We start from the raw sequence: 17,622 nt of genomic DNA on the forward strand, positions 1-17,622 counted from the left end.
AGTATGATGATAGCTGAAATGGATGAAACACATCAAATATATTTAAATCCATGAGTAAAGAATGATACTGAAACAAAGACACAGTGTCTCACTGGTGACTTTGGAGGTTGGCAGGAAAGCAACCCATTACTCTGAAAATTGGTAAATAAAGAGAAGAGAGTCAAACATTTATCCTGCCTTTCCTATATAAATTACGTATCAGGCTAACCAAATGATTGATGAGAGAAAGTTTCTCTTTAGAGAAGCATCCTGGACCCAATGATAGAATTAGCGTGTCACCAATTTGCCACCCCTACTACATGAATGCATCTGGAAAATAAGCATTAATGGTGCTGAACTCGAGAGAGGCAGCCAGACATTACATACCTCCTGATGCTGCCCTCAAAAGTCGAACCTGGATCTGACCAAGCCTCGAGTGCCAACCACCAACTTACAGGGAACAGAGGGTTCAGCGGAGCACATTCAACAGCACCGTTGAGGCAGAGCCATTCACAAAAATCCAGATTCTGGGAAACTTCACAGAGCAAACAATTTAGTTTCTTCAGCAGATAAAAAAGGGGAACAGATGTTGAAAAGGGAACCTATAGAGTGAACGGGACTTAAAAGATGCATTAGCCAAAAATAGTATTTGGACCTTATTCAGATCCCTGTTTGAAAAAAGAAATTTTCTGAAAAAAAATATTTGAGACAGTCAGTGAAAAATGAATTCTGACTGGAGAGTTGATGATATTAAGGCATCATAGTTAACTGTTGTTTAAGTGTGATAATGGTATTGTTGTGGGTGTTTTTAAGTCTTTGTTTTTAGACATAAATGAAATGTTTATAAATAAAATGATGTGGTGTTTGGGATTTACTTCAGCAAAATCCAGGGCAGTGGGGGTGGGGAGGGCAGAGGGTGAAATAGGATTGGCCATGCTTTGACAGTTGTTGAAGCCGAGTGGTAGAAACCTGTAGGTTCGTTATATTCTTCTGTCTAGTTTCGTTTGTCTTTGAAATTTTCCGAGATGAAAACTTAAAAGGCACGTAGAAAGAAGCCCAGCAGTGGGTTTGCTAGTACTGTGGGGACACCTTAGCTTCGTGGTCATCAATACCCGAGGCTTTCTGGCAGCATGTCGCTCTCAGCCAGGGTGCCAGAATCTTCCGAGAAAGGCAGTTGCAATAGGGGAATTGGTCATCCATTCACTCACAAGAGCCTCTCCTAGGCCAGGTACTGTGCCAGGTGTTAGTGGCAATAGAAGGTTGTGATTTTTCCAGAGAAGGATCAGCATCCAGAGAATTTCTAGTTTAACCCTCCGTGACCTCAAGCAGTAATCCCTGGAAATGGTATTTTCTCTTCTTTTGGAGAGTCTCAGCTCTAAGCCAGTATTTCCCAATTTTTGTTTTGGTTTTACAGTGAAAGGTAACCAGAAACATTTAATTAAACAGAATGGCTGCTAAGTCCAAACAGTGATGTGTAGGCCTGATTGCCTGTGGGCATTTTCTAGTGGGCAGCCAAGTTCTCACTGGGTTCTGCTCCAGTGACTGGGGATAGCTGGATAGATTTTGCCCATTATGTCAATTATATTCTCAGTTTTTAAAACAGAATTATTCATTCTAGAATCTCTACACCAATAAGCTTCGCCAGGTTGTCCTCAAGTTGCCTATCAGGAAGCCCTTTGACAGTTTCCAAGATCCTGTGAGCCGCTGGCTTGGCCTCAAGCTTGTCTTGGCCTCAGAGGCAAAACACGCCAGTGTTTGCCACCACATGGAAAAACAGATGTGCTGTCCTTTCGGGCCTGTTCCTCTGATCTTGGTTGTGCTCTCCCTTCCCTCCTACCTGGAAAGCCAGCAGACATTCTGAGGAAGTGCCTTAGTTTTCTTACGTAAAAACAGTGAAGTCAGTTTTTTTAAAGAATAGGATAAAATCATTTGATTAGGGAAACAAAAAACTCAACTCTCTGAACACAAGTATTATTTCTGCGCATTTGTCTTCTTAATTAGCTGTTGAAGTCTTTTTTTTTTTTTTAAACAGTTGAGATACTTGGTATCACCCTGGGAAAGGGGGTTTTGGAGAAGAACAATGTGTTTCAAAGGCATTCTCTCTGTGATGTCATCACAGGAGATTTGGGCTCATCCTTAGGTTGGCAGAGGGACAACAGTGACCAGAGCCTGGGGGCTGATTTACTGTCTGTACCAGCTGACCCCAAGTATCACTTTCCTTCATTAAGAAGTGGTTACTGAAGTTTAGGTTTCTTGTAGATGGCTGCTGAAATTCTAGAAAGGAAAAAGTGCTGGTGGCTGCAATTTAGGAAGACGTCAGTCATGGATGTGGTCTTTTCTGCTGGGATTACATTTGGGAAAATATATCGGAAGTGATAGTTTTAAATCAACCCAAGCTCATACAAGTGACCTTCAAAGAGACAAAGCAGTACTCTGAGAGCAAGATCCTACTAAGGAAATGAAAATTAAGGAAACACTTTGTACCCTCTGTTAGAAAAAAAAATCGAGGATTGGTTCAAGGTGGCGGAGAAGGACGCGCGCTCACTCCCTCTTGTGAGAGCACCGAAATCACAACTAACTGCTGAACAATCATCGATTGGAAGACATTGGAACTCACCAAAAAAGATACCCCACATCCAAAGACAAAGGAGAAGCTGAAGTGAGATGGTAGGAGGGGTGCAATCACAAAAAAATCAAATCCCATAACTGCTGGGTGGGTGACTCACAAACCGGAGAACATTTATACCACAGAAGTCCACCCACTGGAGTGAAGGTTCTGAGCCCCACGTCAGGCTTCCCAACCTGGGGGTCTGGCAACGGAAGGAGGAATTCCCAGAGAGTCAGACTTTGAAGGCTAGCGGGATTTGATTGCAGGACTTCAACAGGACTGAGGGAAACAGAGACTGCACTCTTGGAGGGCACACACAAAGTAGTGTGCGCCTCAGGACCCAGGGGAAGGAGCAGTGACCCCATAGGAGACTGAACCAGATCTACCTGCTAGGGTTGGAGGGTCCCCTGCAGAGGCGGGGGGCGGCTGTGGCTCACCATGGGGACAAGGACACTGGCAGCAGAAGTTCTGGGAAATACTCCTTGGCTGAGCCCTCCCCGAGTCCACCCTTAGCCCCACCAAAGTGCCTGTAGGCGCCAGTGCTGGGTCACCTCAGGCCAAACAACCAACAGGGAAGGAACTCAGCCCCACCCATCAGCAGACAACAGGATTAAAGTTTTACTGAGCTCTGCCCACTAGAGCAACACCCAGCTCTACCCACCACCACTCTCTCCCATCAGGAAGCTGGCACAAGCCTCTTAGATAGCCTCATCCACCAGAGGGCAGACAGCAGAAGCAAGAACTATAATTCTGCAGCCTGTGGAACGAAAACCACATTCACAGAAAAATAGACAAAGTGAAAAGGCAGAGGACTATGTACCAGGTGAAGGAATAAGATAAAACCCCAGAAAAACAACTAAATGAAGTGGAGATAGGCAACCTTCCAGAAAAAGAATTCAGAATAATGATAGTGAAGATGATACAGGACCTTGGAAAAAGAATGGAGGCAAAGAGCAAGAAGATGTGAGAAATGTTCAACAAAGACCCAGAAGAATTAAAGAACAAACAAACAGAGATGAACAACACAATAACTGAAATGAAAAATACACTAGAAGGGATCAATAGCAGAATAACTGAGGCAGAAGAACAGATAAGTGATCTGGAAGATGGAATGGTGGAATTCACTGTCATGGAACAGAATAAAGAAAAAAGAATGCAAAGAAATGAAGGCAGCCTAAGAGACCTCTGGAACAACATTAAACACCAACATTCACATTATAGGGGTCCCAGAAGGAGAAGAGAGGGAGAAAGGACCCTAGAAAATATTTGAAGAGATTATAGTCAAAACCTTCCTAACATGGGAAAGGAAATAGCCACCAAGTCCAGGAAGCACAGAGAGTCCCAGGCAGGATAAACCCAAGGAGAAACACACCAAGACACATAGTAATCAAATTGACAAAAATTAAAGACAAAGAAAAATTATTGAAAGCAACAAGAGAAAAATGACAAATAACATACAAGGGAACTCCCATTAGGTTAACCATTGATTTCTCAGCAGAAACTCTACAAGCCAGAAGGGAGTGACACAATATATTTAAAGTGATGAAAGGGAAGAACCTACAACCAAGGTTACTCTACCTGGCAAGGATCTCATTCAGATTCGATGGAGAAATCAAAAGCTTTACAGACAAGCAAAAGCTAAGAGAATTCAGCACCACCAAACCAGCTCTACAACAAATGCTAAAGGAACTTCTCTAAGTGGGAAACATAAGAGAAGAAAAGGACCTACAAAAACAAACCCAAAACAATTAAGAGAATGGTAACAGGAACATACATATCGATAATTACCTTAAATGTGAATGGATTAAATGCTCCAACTAAAAGACACAGGCTCACTGAATGGATAGAAAAACAAGACCAATATCTATGCTGTCTATAAGAGACCCACTTCAGACCTAGGGACACATACAGACTGAAAGTGAGGGAATGGAAAAAGATATTCCATGCAAATGGAAATGAAAAGAAAGCTGGAGTAGCGATACTCATATCAGACAAAATAGACTTTAAAATAAAGAATGTTACAAGAGACAAGGAAGGACACTACATAATGATCAAGGGATCAATCCAAGAAGATATAACAATTATAAATACATATGCACCCAACATAGGAGCACCTTAATTCATAAGGCAAATGCTAACAGCTATAAAAGAGGAAATGGACAGTAACACAATAATAGTGGGGGACTTTAACACCTCACTTACACCAGTGGACAGATCATCCAGACAGAAAATTAATAAGGAAACACAAGCTTTAAATGACACAAAGACCAGATAGATTTAATTGATATTTATAGAACATTCCACCTAAAAGTGGCAGAATACACTTTCTTCTCAAGTGCACACGGAACATTCTCCAGGATAGATCACATCTTGGGTCACAAATCAAGCCTTGGTAAATTTAAGAAAATTGAAATCATATCAAGCACCTTTTCTGACTACAATGCTATGAGATTAAAAATCAATTACAGGGGGAAGAACGTAGAAAACACAAACACATGGAGGCTGAACAGTATGTTACTAAATAACCAAGAGATCACTGAAGAAATCAAAGGGGAAATAAAAAAATACGTAGAGACAAATGACAATGAAAAGATGACAATCCAAATCCTGTGGGATGCAGCAAAAGCAGTTCTAAGAGGGAATTTTATAGCAATAAAATCCTACCTCAAGAAACAAGAAAAATGTCAAATAATCTAATCTTACACCTAAAGGAACTAGAGAAAGAAGAACAAACAAAACCCAAAGTTAGTAGAAGGAAAGAAATCATAAAGATGAGAGCAGAAATAAATGAAATGGAAACAAAACAATAGAAAAAAATCATTATGAATAACAATGAATGTTAAGGAGGGGATATCTTTCCCTTCGATGAGACCTGTACAGTCTGAGTTAGGAGGGGAAAATGTAGCCTAGCCCACTCATGCTCAGTGGCCCTCGCTGTAAGTCTGTGACTCAGGGAAGGGGGTTACCTGATTCCCAACTGGTCCCCCAGGGCCTGGGTCCATAGCCAGTACCCAGAAGGTGCCAAGCAAAGACTTGCTGAAGTCCGGGGGGCTGCATTCTCTGCTGTGTAGCAGATGGATCTGGTTCCCAACTTGTAAGGAATAGCATAATATCTTTAAAACCAAAGCTGCATGAGAATGGTTCTTTTGAGGACTAGCCCTTGACCATTGGCAGGAGCCAGAAGTAAAATAGGCCTCGGCAAAGATCCATTTATTGATACAAAGCAAATGAGGAAAACAGTCTCTTTAGAACATGGAAATGCTAAAAACAATCCAGGTGAGCTGACTGAAAAATCCCACTATAAAAAGGCAATGTTCACATTGCCTAAGGAGACACATGGATGGATCCCAGATATACTGAGTGAAAGAAGCCACACTGAAAAGAATATGACATATGTATTTGTGTGACGTTCTGGAAAAGACAAACTACAGGAACATAGATCAGTGTTGTTCCCCAGGGGCAAGGGGAAAGGTCTGACTACAGAGGGACCCCATGGAAGTTTGGGGATGATAGGAATATGTGTACTGACCTTGATGGTGGCAGTGGTTGCCTGGCTAAGCTCACGGAACTGTACACTTTCTAAAGAGGATGTATGTACGCTACATCTTAATTTAAATTTTTTCAAAAATCTTTTCTTAAAAAAGTCTTGATATGTGTATTAAGCAAAGAAAAAAACAGAGCATGAGTAGAGTGACTTCTGTGATGCTGATGACAGTGTTGATCTAGACAAAATGGTGCCCAGGAACTAGCCATTAATCCAGTCCCCTGTGACTATTATTATGAATTTCATGGCTTCCTATAGCCCAAGGTGACAGCAGAAGTGATTTGGGGAATTCCCAATTTAATTTCGCTTCTGTAGGAAAAGAAGAGATAAAGAGCAGGGAGCAGGCCAACTGAGTCCAACTTCTGCTCCCAGCCCACTGATGTAAGCTTGGGCATGTCTCCTCCTTAAAACCTGGATCCTTGTCTGTAAAGTGGGGATTAAAACAGTTGTGTAGCTCCAGGAATTCAATTAGCTATAATAATGCATGTCAAGCACTTAGCGCTGAGTCTGGTGCAGGTCAAGTGCTCCGCAAGTGGTAGTAGCGGCTGATGGAACAATACTGTCACATGTTAGCATCACTATTAAGGGTTATTTGGGGGGTACTCACTGGTTTTCTTTGCCTCTGCTTAGGGCATGCAAGCTCGGCTACTGGGGAACAAACTGGAAAGCTGACTGAATTTACGTCTAACCTGGCGTGGGATTTTGCAGTCAAAGAAGGGTTCCGGGTTTTCAAGGAGATGCCAGCCACCAAACCGTTAACAAGGTCCCAACACACACGGGCCAGGCCACAGTCCCTGCCGAGGACCCCAGGCATGAGGAGTTATGTCACCTCGACAGCCTCTTCCCCAGCTCATATCTCAAAGGGAGCTCTGGTCTTCTCTCCAGAAGGCCTTTCCCCACCAGTCAGGGAGCTGTATCAATGGCTGAAGCAGGTTATGGAGCCGCACGTGTACCCCGCTGAGCCAGAGCTGCAGCCTCACCAGACCTCAGCCGAGAAGTGGACCCCTTCCCCACTGCTCGAAGATCTCAAGGTAAAGCAGCGTTTCGAGATGTGGGGAGACCTCGTTAGCAAGGCCCAACCTCAGCTCGTACGCCGGCCACATCTGTTCCCTCCCAGTCAGTGAAGAGATGGGGGGGCCGAGTTGAATGATCTCTGCTTTCCACCATCATTAGAAAGAGCCAGCTGTAGATCACTCAGTTTCACTTCATTTCTCTTTCTGTGTGACCGCGTCTCGGCCTCATACTCAGCCAGGCAGAGGAATGCCGTGTCTGTGGTTTATAACTCTGAGGCAGGTGGGCTCATTTTATGCATATCTGAATCTCGTAAATTTGAAACAAAATGATATAAATTGCATCAATTAAATAAGGCTCTCTTTAAAGAGTCCCTAACATCAAAGTTAAAGGGCCAGTATAAACTGTGTTTATGCTCTTGACACACAGTGACACCACTTTAGCTGATAACGGAAATACCTGCTGTTCTTTTTCAGGATTAGTCTTGGCTTGCGTTAGTTCTTAAGTTATTTGAGGTCTTCAGGAGCACATATTCTGCCTGTGATGCAACCATCACCTACTTTAAAAAGAAATAGCGTTATCTCTTTTTTCCTAGTTACAAACCTATCGCAAAGTAACCAGAGCTCAAACATGGCAAGAGTAGAAAGAGTTCATGACATAGAAAGAGTTCTCTAGAATTCCCTGCCCTCTGAGCTAATCAATGTCAACAATTTGGTTTATTAGCCTCCCAGCTCTGTTCTCCTATAACATATTAATATATATTATTATTATTCCTATTGTAATGAAATTGTTTTATACATTTGAATCTCCGACTTGCTTATGTTATTTGATGATGTATCACCTTCCCACATCAGCTCCTGGAGATGGACCCCCGAGAGGACCGCACTGCAGGTGCACCATAATTTGTCTACCCTGCCCCTGGCTGAAGGACACTGTGGGGATCTCAGTCTAGGTCACTCTGGGTCACTTAAGCAGCAGAGTTAGCAGGTAGCTGCTAACATGGACAGGGAGGCTGAAGAGCCACCTGAAGGAGACAGTAGAAGCCAAGGGAAGGCTGGCTGCAGGGAGCGTGGCCAAGGCTGTCACTAGGGCAGCAACCGGGAGGTCTCTGCTGGATGCTTCCTCAGGACTCCAGGATTGAGGTGGGAATTTTCAGCCAGTCGGGTGTAGGTCCCATGCTCATGCCTTGATGCCACCGAAATTTATACAGTGAGAGAGCACCCCAGAATAAGAAGGTGTTGGGGGACTTCCCTGGCGGTCCAGTGGTTAAGACTTTGCCTTCCAATGCAGGGGGTGTGAGTTCGATCCCTGGTCGGGGAGCTAGGATCCAACATGCCTCCTGACCAAAAACCAAAACATAAAGAAAACACCAGAAGCAATATTGTAACAAATTCAATAAAGACTTTAAGAATGGTCCACATCAAAAAAATCTTAAAAAAAAAAAAAAAAAGAAAGTGGTTTGGATCCTGTGCAAGGAAGGTACATTGAATGCTCTTACATGCTTCTGTGTCCATTTACTGTTTCTACAGCATCATTTATTTGAAGTAAAAATACTGGTCTAAGAATGAGGCCATTTTGAGTTTCAATAAATATTGCCAAATTTTCATCAGAAAGGTGCTTACCGATCTGTGCTCCCATTGTTACTGCGTGAAATGCCCTATCCCCCACCTACTGGCCTGCACACTTAATCCTCGCCTGTATGATGTACCTATGGAGTGCACAGAAGCATCGGAAAAGCAGACGCTCATGTCGCAAACATCTCTAGTCTCTAAAATGAATGCATAGGAAAAACCTAGATTAGGGTACATTCTACTTGTGGTCGTACCTAAATGCGAATCATAAGGACAACTAAGATTTTGGGGGAGTGTGGTGAAATTATGTCTCGTGGCTTTTATCCAAAGTGTCATTACTACCCATAAATGAGAAGTATTTGACTTTTACACAGCACCTCACAAATCCTGTGAGGTAAGCATTAAGAACCTCAATTTAAAGATAAGGAATTGAATTTGTCCAGGGACACAGCTAGAAATAATAGCACCTGGACTCAATCCAGATCTTCTGGGCCCAAATCTGTGGGTTTTTCCCCTCCCACAAGGAGATGATTATATTTATTCCCTTATTCTTCCTCCTCTCAGAACTCCCTTGCTTCCCTTCCTACTTTTCCCTTCCCTTCCTGATTCATTTGTTCCAGTTAATCTGTCCTTCTTTTCTCCTTGGTTGCTGCACTCTGAGCTAATTAGCTTAACACAGCAATGAGTGTATGTGCTGATTCTAGAAGTACATGTCCTAGAGCCCAGGTCCAATGTAATGGAAAAGTCAGCCAGCTGGTCACCTCCCAGTGCGAAGACTATCCATCATCACTAATATTCAGTACAGCCCCCAGCTTCTGAGTCCAGCACTTTATATTATGTGTGTTACCTCATTTCATCTCCCCAGCCACCTAGTGAGGTGGGTGTTGTGGGCACTGGTTGGCTGCCTAGAGACTCTTCCCCTTTCTTTGGGTAGCAGCACCCCAGTTTCATTTGGGGGCCTCCCTCCCCACCTTTGGACACAGTCTGGCAGAGCTGTCAGTCCAGATGCCAACCCAACCCCGCCGGCCAGGAAGTGGGCATGTTGAGCCAGCTAGGCCAGCCGGCTGGCCCTTCCTGCAACTGAAAGAGTAAATGGTGTTTTCAAGAGAGAAAACAGCTGGCCTCACTCATTGCACAGCAGGAGTGCAGAGTGTCTGTCCTAAGCTGTGCTGCCTGGGCTACTGTCCATTTCTGAGCCTCCTCTAATCTGAGCTCCTGATAACCTTCCCATGCGGTTCCTTTTTCCCATCAGTTAGTCACCATCCACTCCTACTGCTCACTCAGTAGCCGTGACTGATAGCGAGGGTGGTGACATCCCGTTTCACGGGTGAGGAAACTGCCACGTGGAGCTCTCCAGTATCTTGCCCAAGGTCTCCCAGCAGCTGTGGTGGGGCAGGGTCTCAACCAAGCAGTGTGACTCAGGGCCTGGGCTCCCGACCCCCAAGCTAGACTTCCTAGTTTCCATGTTGGGAGCTACGTTCAGAAACCCAGAGTTACTTTCCCAGGAACAAAGTTGTGCCTCATAAAGGAAGCTGGATCAGGGGATGTCCTTAGGCACCTCATCAAAGCAGCTGAGGCTGCCGCCAACTGTCCTAGGCTGGTTCCCCGCAGGCTCACTAAAGGACCCTTCACTCTCTTGTGCTCATGGAGTGAGTTCTAAGCTGCGTCGTGGCGACAGTAGTGATGCTAACAGTGATGGAGGTGGTGTACGTAGGGCGCCTGGGATGCGGGTACCAGGGAAGTGAACTGATTGCCACGGTCACTGTTAGGACTGGGCTGTCTCCAGGCACCCTCATATTCTCCTCCCACAGATCTGCAGGGTTTGTATCCAGCCCGATGGTTTGGACTGGCCTCGTTATTTTCCGCGGGACAAAATAAAATGAAATCACCGTCTGTGGATCCCTGACTTCTTTTTCCTGTGATAGGAGAAAGCCAAGGCCGAAGGACTTTGGAACGTTTTTCTACCGGTGGAGACTGATCCCGAGAAAAAATACGGAGCAGGGCTGACCAACGTAGAGTACGCACATTTGTGTGAGGTCATGGGCACATCTCTGTATGCTCCTGAGGTACCTTCTTTAATGTCCTTCTCAGTGTGGGAGGAAATCCTCGTCTTCCACACGAGTTCAGCCACCCTCCTGGGCCGATGGGGTTCCCTGCAGCTGTACTGGACCCAGGAGCACTGATGCAAACTCAGACTTCTTATGGGGGAGGACACTGTGAGCAGGTGGCTGGAGCCACAGCAAGAAAGCAGCTTGGGGTGGGCATCTACCCGGGAAGTTAGGGCCCAGGTGAGCACGGCCTGGCTGGCTTCCATGGGCCCCAGCCCACCAGCTCCAGTCTCCTTTCTCTCCCCCAAGGAGCTCCGTGGTTGAGCTTCAGGGGCTCTGAGCTACTATATTCAGAATGTCGTGGGTCTTTGCATTTCCTTGGGGAGAGGAAGGACTTTCACGAGGGTGTCAGAGGGCCTGTGACTTGGAAGGAGCCCGGGTCCATGCTTCTGGGGTGTTTGAAGTTTTGCATATGGATGTGGGAGTCACCCTTCTGCTTTTTCTCCTTTCCAGATCTTTAACTGTTCTGCTCCAGACACAGGGAACGTGGAGCTTCTGGTGCGATACGGCACCGAGGAGCAGAAGGCCCGCTGGCTGATTCCGTTGCTGGAGGGAAAGGCCCGCTACTGTTTTGCTATGACCGAGCCCCAGGTACCTTGCTTGGGTCACCCACAGGTACCCCTTCTCATCAGGCCAGACCCTCGCCCGAGCCCATCTGCACTCTGCCATCAGGGACTGCAGGACCAGCTGTAATCAGAATGTGCTGTCGTTCAGGTTGCCTCCTCAGATGCCACCAACATTGAGTCTTCCATCCAAGAGGAGGATGGCTTCTATGTCATAAATGGTCACAAGTGGTGGATCTCAGGTATTTGGCCTGAAATTCATTTTTCAATCACACTTATGTGGGTCTGCATTGATAAGCATGTCTTCTCTGCCTGGCTGTTGTCTGAGAAACTGTGGGAGGGACTAGCTTCATTTCCATTTGATGCAAAGGAGATTCTGTGTCTGTTCTCAGAAAAGGCAGCAAACCCTGGGGGAACCAGAGGTTCTACGTGGGTTACCAGGTGACCCCACGTGACAGTTCCAGGAACCTCTGCTTCACTCCCCTCTCTTGGTTCTGCTGTGGGCATCTCCCTTTGGAAAGGCAGGAGGTCACTTCCTTGGTGGCTTCTCCGTGCTGTGAGGTCAGGTGTGCCTCAGCAGAAGGGCTGGTCATAATCCTGTTGTTCACCAGGCGTTAACTCTGCAGGGCTCTCCATACGTGCTGAGTCCGCACCCCTCCCCGGAAGGTCCGTGTTATTATCCCCATGTTACAGAGAAGGAAACTAGGACGGAGAAGTGACTTGAGTCACTTGCCTAAGGTACTTGCCCCCCACTAGCAAGTAGGGAAGGCTGGCCTGATTCTGAAGCCTGTGTCCAAAGCCATCATGTTTCCACTGCCTGTGGGAACAAAGCAGAACAGGCTGCCAGTAATAAAGTAGCAGTTTTCAGCTTCTTGTCTCCAAACTGTATTTTCAACTTGACTTGGTGCTTTAAAAAAAAAACCGCTCTTAGGATGTTGGATTCCTTCCTCACTGGGACAGAAACCAATTGCTTTTACTGCTGGTCAAGGGCCTGCACGTCCTCATCTGATCATGTGAAGTCTTAAAGGGCCCTCTCTCTTCACTGGCTTCAGCTTCCCTGGGCCAGGACTGCGTGTGTAAGGAAATCTGATGGCCCTCGCGCCAGATGATGGGGTCTCTCTCTTTTCCTGGCAGGCATCCTGGATCCTCGCTGCCAACTCTGCGTGTTTATGGGAAAAACAGACCCACATGCCCCACGCCACCAGCAGCAGTCCATGCTCTCGGTTCCCATGGATACCCCGGGGATAAAAATCATCCGGCCTCTGACGGTATATGGGCTGGAGGACGCACCAGGTTGGCCCCCCAGGAGCAGCTCGCCTCTCTGTGTGGGTCTGGGTCTGGGCCTGAGGAGAAGGCTTTGGGCAGCACTTCCACTGCAGGAAGTAACACCTGTAAGGGTATGATGACATTTGGAAGGCCATGTGCTCCTGCATTTCAATTCCATCCATGAGTATCAACCATGCAGGCAAATTTCAGACAGGCATTTATCCCTTTATTTTTTTTCTCTTCCATCCTTAGAAGATAAGCCAGACTCTGTGAGGTAAGGAGGCCACAGAGGACAGAGCAGGAGGCAGGAAGTGCCCTCCAGACCTTCTCTTCTAGACCCCAGGGTGGACAGCCGACCTCCAGGCCTGGAAGTCCTCTCACAGGGGCTCTTTCCCTCTGCTGATGATGTTCACGTTCTGCCTTGGGTGTTTCTGTAGGATCACTACATTGTTAGAGTCACATACCGCTAAGGAGATTCAGCTTCAGTTAGAGTCATGTTTTATAAAAGGAATGCCAGACTATTCATTTGATATTATAAATCAGTGATTTATTTCCCATCTTTAATAGACTCCTTCCTTCCCTCCCTGTTCAACATGTTCAACCACGTTCCAGTTAGAAGGCTACAAAAGGGCAGGAGATGAGATAAACTCATTGCCAGCAGATGAGATAAACACATCTGAGGAAAACAAGTTAGGCAGATGGCTCGGGGGTACCCTTTGGGTCTTTCAGGTGGCCACGGCGAAGTCCTGTTTGAGCAGGTGTGCGTGCCCAAGGAGAACATGGTCCTGGGCCCTGGCAGGGGCTTCGAGATCGCCCAGGGCCGACTGGGTCCTGGCAGGATCCATCACTGCATGTGGCTGATCGGGTACTCCGAGAGAGCGCTGGCGCTCACGAAGGCCCGAGTGAGTACTTCCCTTTGCGACTGTCTCTGTACCAGAACGACCCATCTGTTTTCCTATCAAACTTCAAATCCTAACTGTTTTCTGAGAGCAGACTTAGCAGGTGAAGCAAGGTGATATTCTTTACAAGAAGCTGTGTCCCTGTCTTTGCTTTGCATCTGCTACTTTGCTAAAGTTTCAAATTCAGAGCAGAATGGGCCTCACTCTGTCGAGGTGACCAGAAGGAAAAGGCCAGGCTCTGTAGCAGCAGTGGGCAAGGTTCCAAGGTCCACAGGGTCATGGTCTACTGATGACCATTCCTGCTACCAGGTCATCTTTAAAAATCCGATACCAGGGAGAACCTAGGGTTCTAGCGTTCAGCCTTGCGCCATCCTCCTCCCCAAGCACATCCAAAACTTTATTCTTCTTTGACCCCCTCAAGGGTTGCAAGCCCACACAAAAGAAAGCTGTTGCTGGCAGTGGTAATTCAGATTGGTGATATCAATTTCACAAAGATGAAGCAAACCCAAGCCTCCAAAATATCTCACAAAACACTGTCCAAAGAACAGAGATGGTCCGGTGTGCACAGATTACTGAGCAAACCTGAGATTCAAGCTTTTTAGTTGAGACTGACTAGTTTTTTGGGTTTTGGGTTTTTTTTTTTTTTTTTTTTAAAGAAAATGCTCCTTTCTTAAGAGCTCAGGTATAGTCTCCAGTCCCATCCTGCAGAGCAGTTTGACTGTACGTGTCAGAAGTCTTAGAAGGTACCATAGTATTGACGTGGCCATTCCACTCATAGGACTTGGTCTCAAGAGAGTAATTAGATTTAATACTAGGAGGTTCACCACAGCCATGACTATAATACGTTGGAAACAACCTATAAGGCTAACAGCTGGGGCCTGGTCAGATAATCCTGGTTATGGGCATGCAGTGAAATTCCAAAATGATGCTGTAGAAATCTATTTCTTGATATATAGAGAGATACTCTTAATGAAAAAAAAAAAAGGCAGGCTACAAAGCATTATAAAGAGTATGACTCCATATTTTTGTAAAAACTGCATATGTATGTTTATGCATACAAAAAGGTATCCACCAAATATTAAGTGTGACTAGATGATGGAATACCAGGTGTTTATGTTTTTTCTTTTTTTTGTGTGTCTGAAAATGGATACATTTTCTGCCATGAGTAATATTATTTGTGTCATTAACTGTTTTTAGTTAAAAAAAAAGGGGGGGGGTGGGGGATAGGTACCTTATAAGTTTTTCTGATTGCTTGTAACTTTCAAAGACTGTAGAATCCCCACTGCAATAACAGTTGCCTGAGGGGGGGTCTGGCACCCAGACTTTGCTCCTGAGGACACCCCAGGACATGAAGCAGGCCCTGCTGTCAGCAGAGGGCGCCCTCCCCTGCCTGTGTGAGGTGCCCACAGTCACTGCCTAGTTCCCAGAGTAGCCCTGGGCCAGAGGCAGCTCAGATCAAGCACTGTCCCTGCCTGGCAGCCGAGCCTGCCCAGAAGGAGCGGAATGGATGGAGTAAAGGGGTTCCTGGAGGTAATCTGTGCAGCCACCACGTTGACTAGCTCCACGGTGCCCACGAACGTTGTCTGCTTCTGGCTTTTCTCCCTGGGAGTTTCCAGTGGCTGGAGAGCTGGCAAAGTGGCACCTGAACTGCACAGTCCCGCTTCTGCCCCCCTTCCCCTCCAGCCCACTCCTGTGTGCTTCCACCCACCTCTTCTGCAGGGCACAGCCCCGTGCCTCCCATCCTGTCTCCTGTGTCCACAGGCGAAGTCCCGCATGGCCTTCAGGAAGCCCCTGGTAGAGCAGGGCACGGTCCTGGCAGACATTGCCCAGTCCCAAGTGGAGATCGAGCAGGCCCAGCTGCTGGTGCTGAAAGCTGCCCATGTCATGGACGTGGCGGGAAGTAAGGTAGAGGGCCGAGGGGCCTCACAGAGGTCCTGAGGTCGCAGTGAGGGACGCAGGCCCGGGAATCTCTAGATGCTGACTCTTCCCTCCCCACTCAGCAAACCATGGAGAAAGCACTTGGCTCCTTGACATAAATAAGTTTGCTTCAACTCTCCTTGGGACTACTTGGGCAGCTTTTCAAAAATGGAAAACGTACAATAAAAGAGGACTGAACTTTCTGTCTTACTGACCCAGTGACCTTCTGGGTTCAAGACAGTGGACCTGACAGGGCCCCAGGGCCCCAGCCTGAGCTACGGCCCCACCCGGACTTCCGGGCATCCAGCAAACTAAGAGTAAGCCATGGAGTTAGCCAGAGGAGAAGCTTTATTTTCAAGTGTGACATTCTTTAAATGGCTCTTTTTGAGGGCCTCTAACAGCCAGGTACAATGCCATGCTGACCCCTGCCTTCTCCATCTCTCCATGGGGCCTCCACCCCTTAGCCGAGAGGCCTCGGTAGCAGTGGGTTGACCCAGGCTCAAGTTCCCTGTTTCTTGGCAATCTAGTGCCAGGTATGAGGGCTCTCGGGGGCTTCGATTAAAATCCCAGACCGAGGGCAGATCGTTGCTGCTCAATTCCCCAGAGTCCTGGCTGGCCTTGTTCCACTTACCCTTTGGAAACAGAGCTGGCCGTGACCCTGAATGAGGCACAAGCCACTCACTACCCTGCCCTGTGTGTGTGCTGGCGATGCTGCCCGTCACCTGGGAAGACGCCCTCAGTCTTTCCTTGACCAGACAGCCACTCACACCGCACAACATCCCGAGGCCCTTCCTAGTCACCCCGCTGCCCCCTCCACCCCCGTCAGTGCTGGGCAGGGACCACGCACCAGGCAAGGCCTGTGGTCCAGCGGGACCTCAGCTCTCTGTTCTGAGCTATTGTTTCTACTCCTCCCTGTGAAACTGATCGTCCTTCCAAGTGTTCAGCCCTCGGGTCTGCCCTCCTAACCACACCTCGTCTTCCTTGCAGGCTGCAGCTTTGGATATTGCCATGATTAAAATGGGGGCCCCGCCCATGGCCTACCGAGTGACTGATCGTGCTATTCAGGTGAGCACAGATGATGGATCACTGATTCGTCTGAATCATTTACAACAGATGCAAAACTCCCTCTCCTTCAGCTGCCCAACCTTCTGTAAACTAATAGCCGCCCTTTGTCGCACACTCACCACATGTGACTTTCCTTTTCCTCCTCAGAACAACCCTATGAGGGGTTCTATTCCTACCTTCATTTTGAATATGTGGAAACAGAAGCAGAGGGAAGTGAAGTGACTTGTCCAGGGTCACTCAGCTTGAAAGGAGCTGAGCTCAGATTTGGGGAACCTAGGTCCTTCTTTCAGCAGGCCCAGCCTCCTAACCATGCAGGGATGCCTCCTTCCCAAATCTCAATCCCTGGCCCCAACAGAGGGATTTCCCGATGGCAGAAGTCACCTAGCAGAGCAGACCTGGGAGTCTGGCATCCCTGGGATGGCAAGTGCGGCCCCACCTGAAGTCTTCCAGAACCTTGTTATCACACAGGTGTCAGGGGACAAGCTTGGGAAGGAGGCTGTTATGAGCCGTTCTGAGATCTTAGGAGCAGGCACTTGTTCCTGGGGCTCTCAGAGACAAGGGCTCACCCAGGGCTCCCTCCCCTCCCGCTCTGTGTCTGCCAGGCCTTCGGAGCAGCAGGGCCGAGCAGCGACTACCCGCTGGCTCAGTTCTTCACCAGGGCTCGAGCCCTGCGCTTTGCCGACGGCCCTGATGAGGTGCACAGGGCGGCAGTGGCCAAGATGGAGCTGAAGCGCTGCAGTTAGACCTGTGGGACTGCAGGAGCCAGATCATCCCTGTCAGGCCTGTGGTGCCCAAAACTTTAAATGATGTGCTTTGAAAGACCTGGTATGTGTGATTCTTGCACCCTGCCCGGCAGCTCTGTCCTTCCATCCTTATTGTGAACTCAGCCTCGGTGGGTCCCCACAGAAGACACTTCTGTAAGAAGCCTGGAGTTGCCTGTTTCAGACAAGGAGGGAGGGGATTAGCTGAGAGCTGAGTGGGTTTCAGGATAGAGGGTGGAGAGCTGGTCTTCAGTCCAGGCACCCGGCTGGGCAGCCAGGCCCCCTTCTCTCTGGCTGTGGCGCATAAGGGCTGTGGGACTCTGCACGAAC

At 47.4% G+C, this 17,622-nt stretch overlaps 1 protein-coding gene across 12 annotated transcripts in view; it reads left to right on the forward strand.

The window, feature by feature from the left end:
- The window catches only part of ACAD10 (acyl-CoA dehydrogenase family member 10), a 49,119-nt gene extending 31,766 nt beyond the window's left edge, over positions 1–17,353 (forward strand). For 4 of the 12 annotated variants that reach the window (XM_033836897.2, XM_033836901.2, XM_033836898.2 and 1 more), the window contains exons 13-21: positions 6,762–7,162; positions 10,639–10,779; positions 11,275–11,436; positions 11,536–11,626; positions 12,519–12,677; positions 13,380–13,552; positions 15,311–15,454; positions 16,454–16,531; positions 17,134–17,353. In XM_033836897.2, the coding sequence (XP_033692788.1) occupies positions 6,762–7,162; positions 10,639–10,779; positions 11,275–11,436; positions 11,536–11,626; positions 12,519–12,677; positions 13,380–13,552; positions 15,311–15,454; positions 16,454–16,531; positions 17,134–17,274 (1,490 nt within the window). In that variant the 3' untranslated portion in view covers positions 17,275–17,353. Of the gene's footprint in view, positions 1–6,761; positions 7,163–10,638; positions 10,780–11,274; positions 11,437–11,535; positions 11,627–12,518; positions 12,678–13,379; positions 13,553–15,310; positions 15,872–16,453; positions 16,532–17,133 lie in introns of those variants that run through there. The other 8 variants (XM_033836902.2, XM_033836903.2, XR_004521415.2 and 5 more) reach the window with 7 other exon arrangements.
- The last annotated feature ends 269 nt before the right edge of the window (positions 17,354–17,622 follow it).

This window comes from Tursiops truncatus, chromosome 13, assembly GCF_011762595.2.
Source record: "Tursiops truncatus isolate mTurTru1 chromosome 13, mTurTru1.mat.Y, whole genome shotgun sequence".
NCBI lineage: Eukaryota > Metazoa > Chordata > Mammalia > Artiodactyla > Delphinidae > Tursiops > Tursiops truncatus.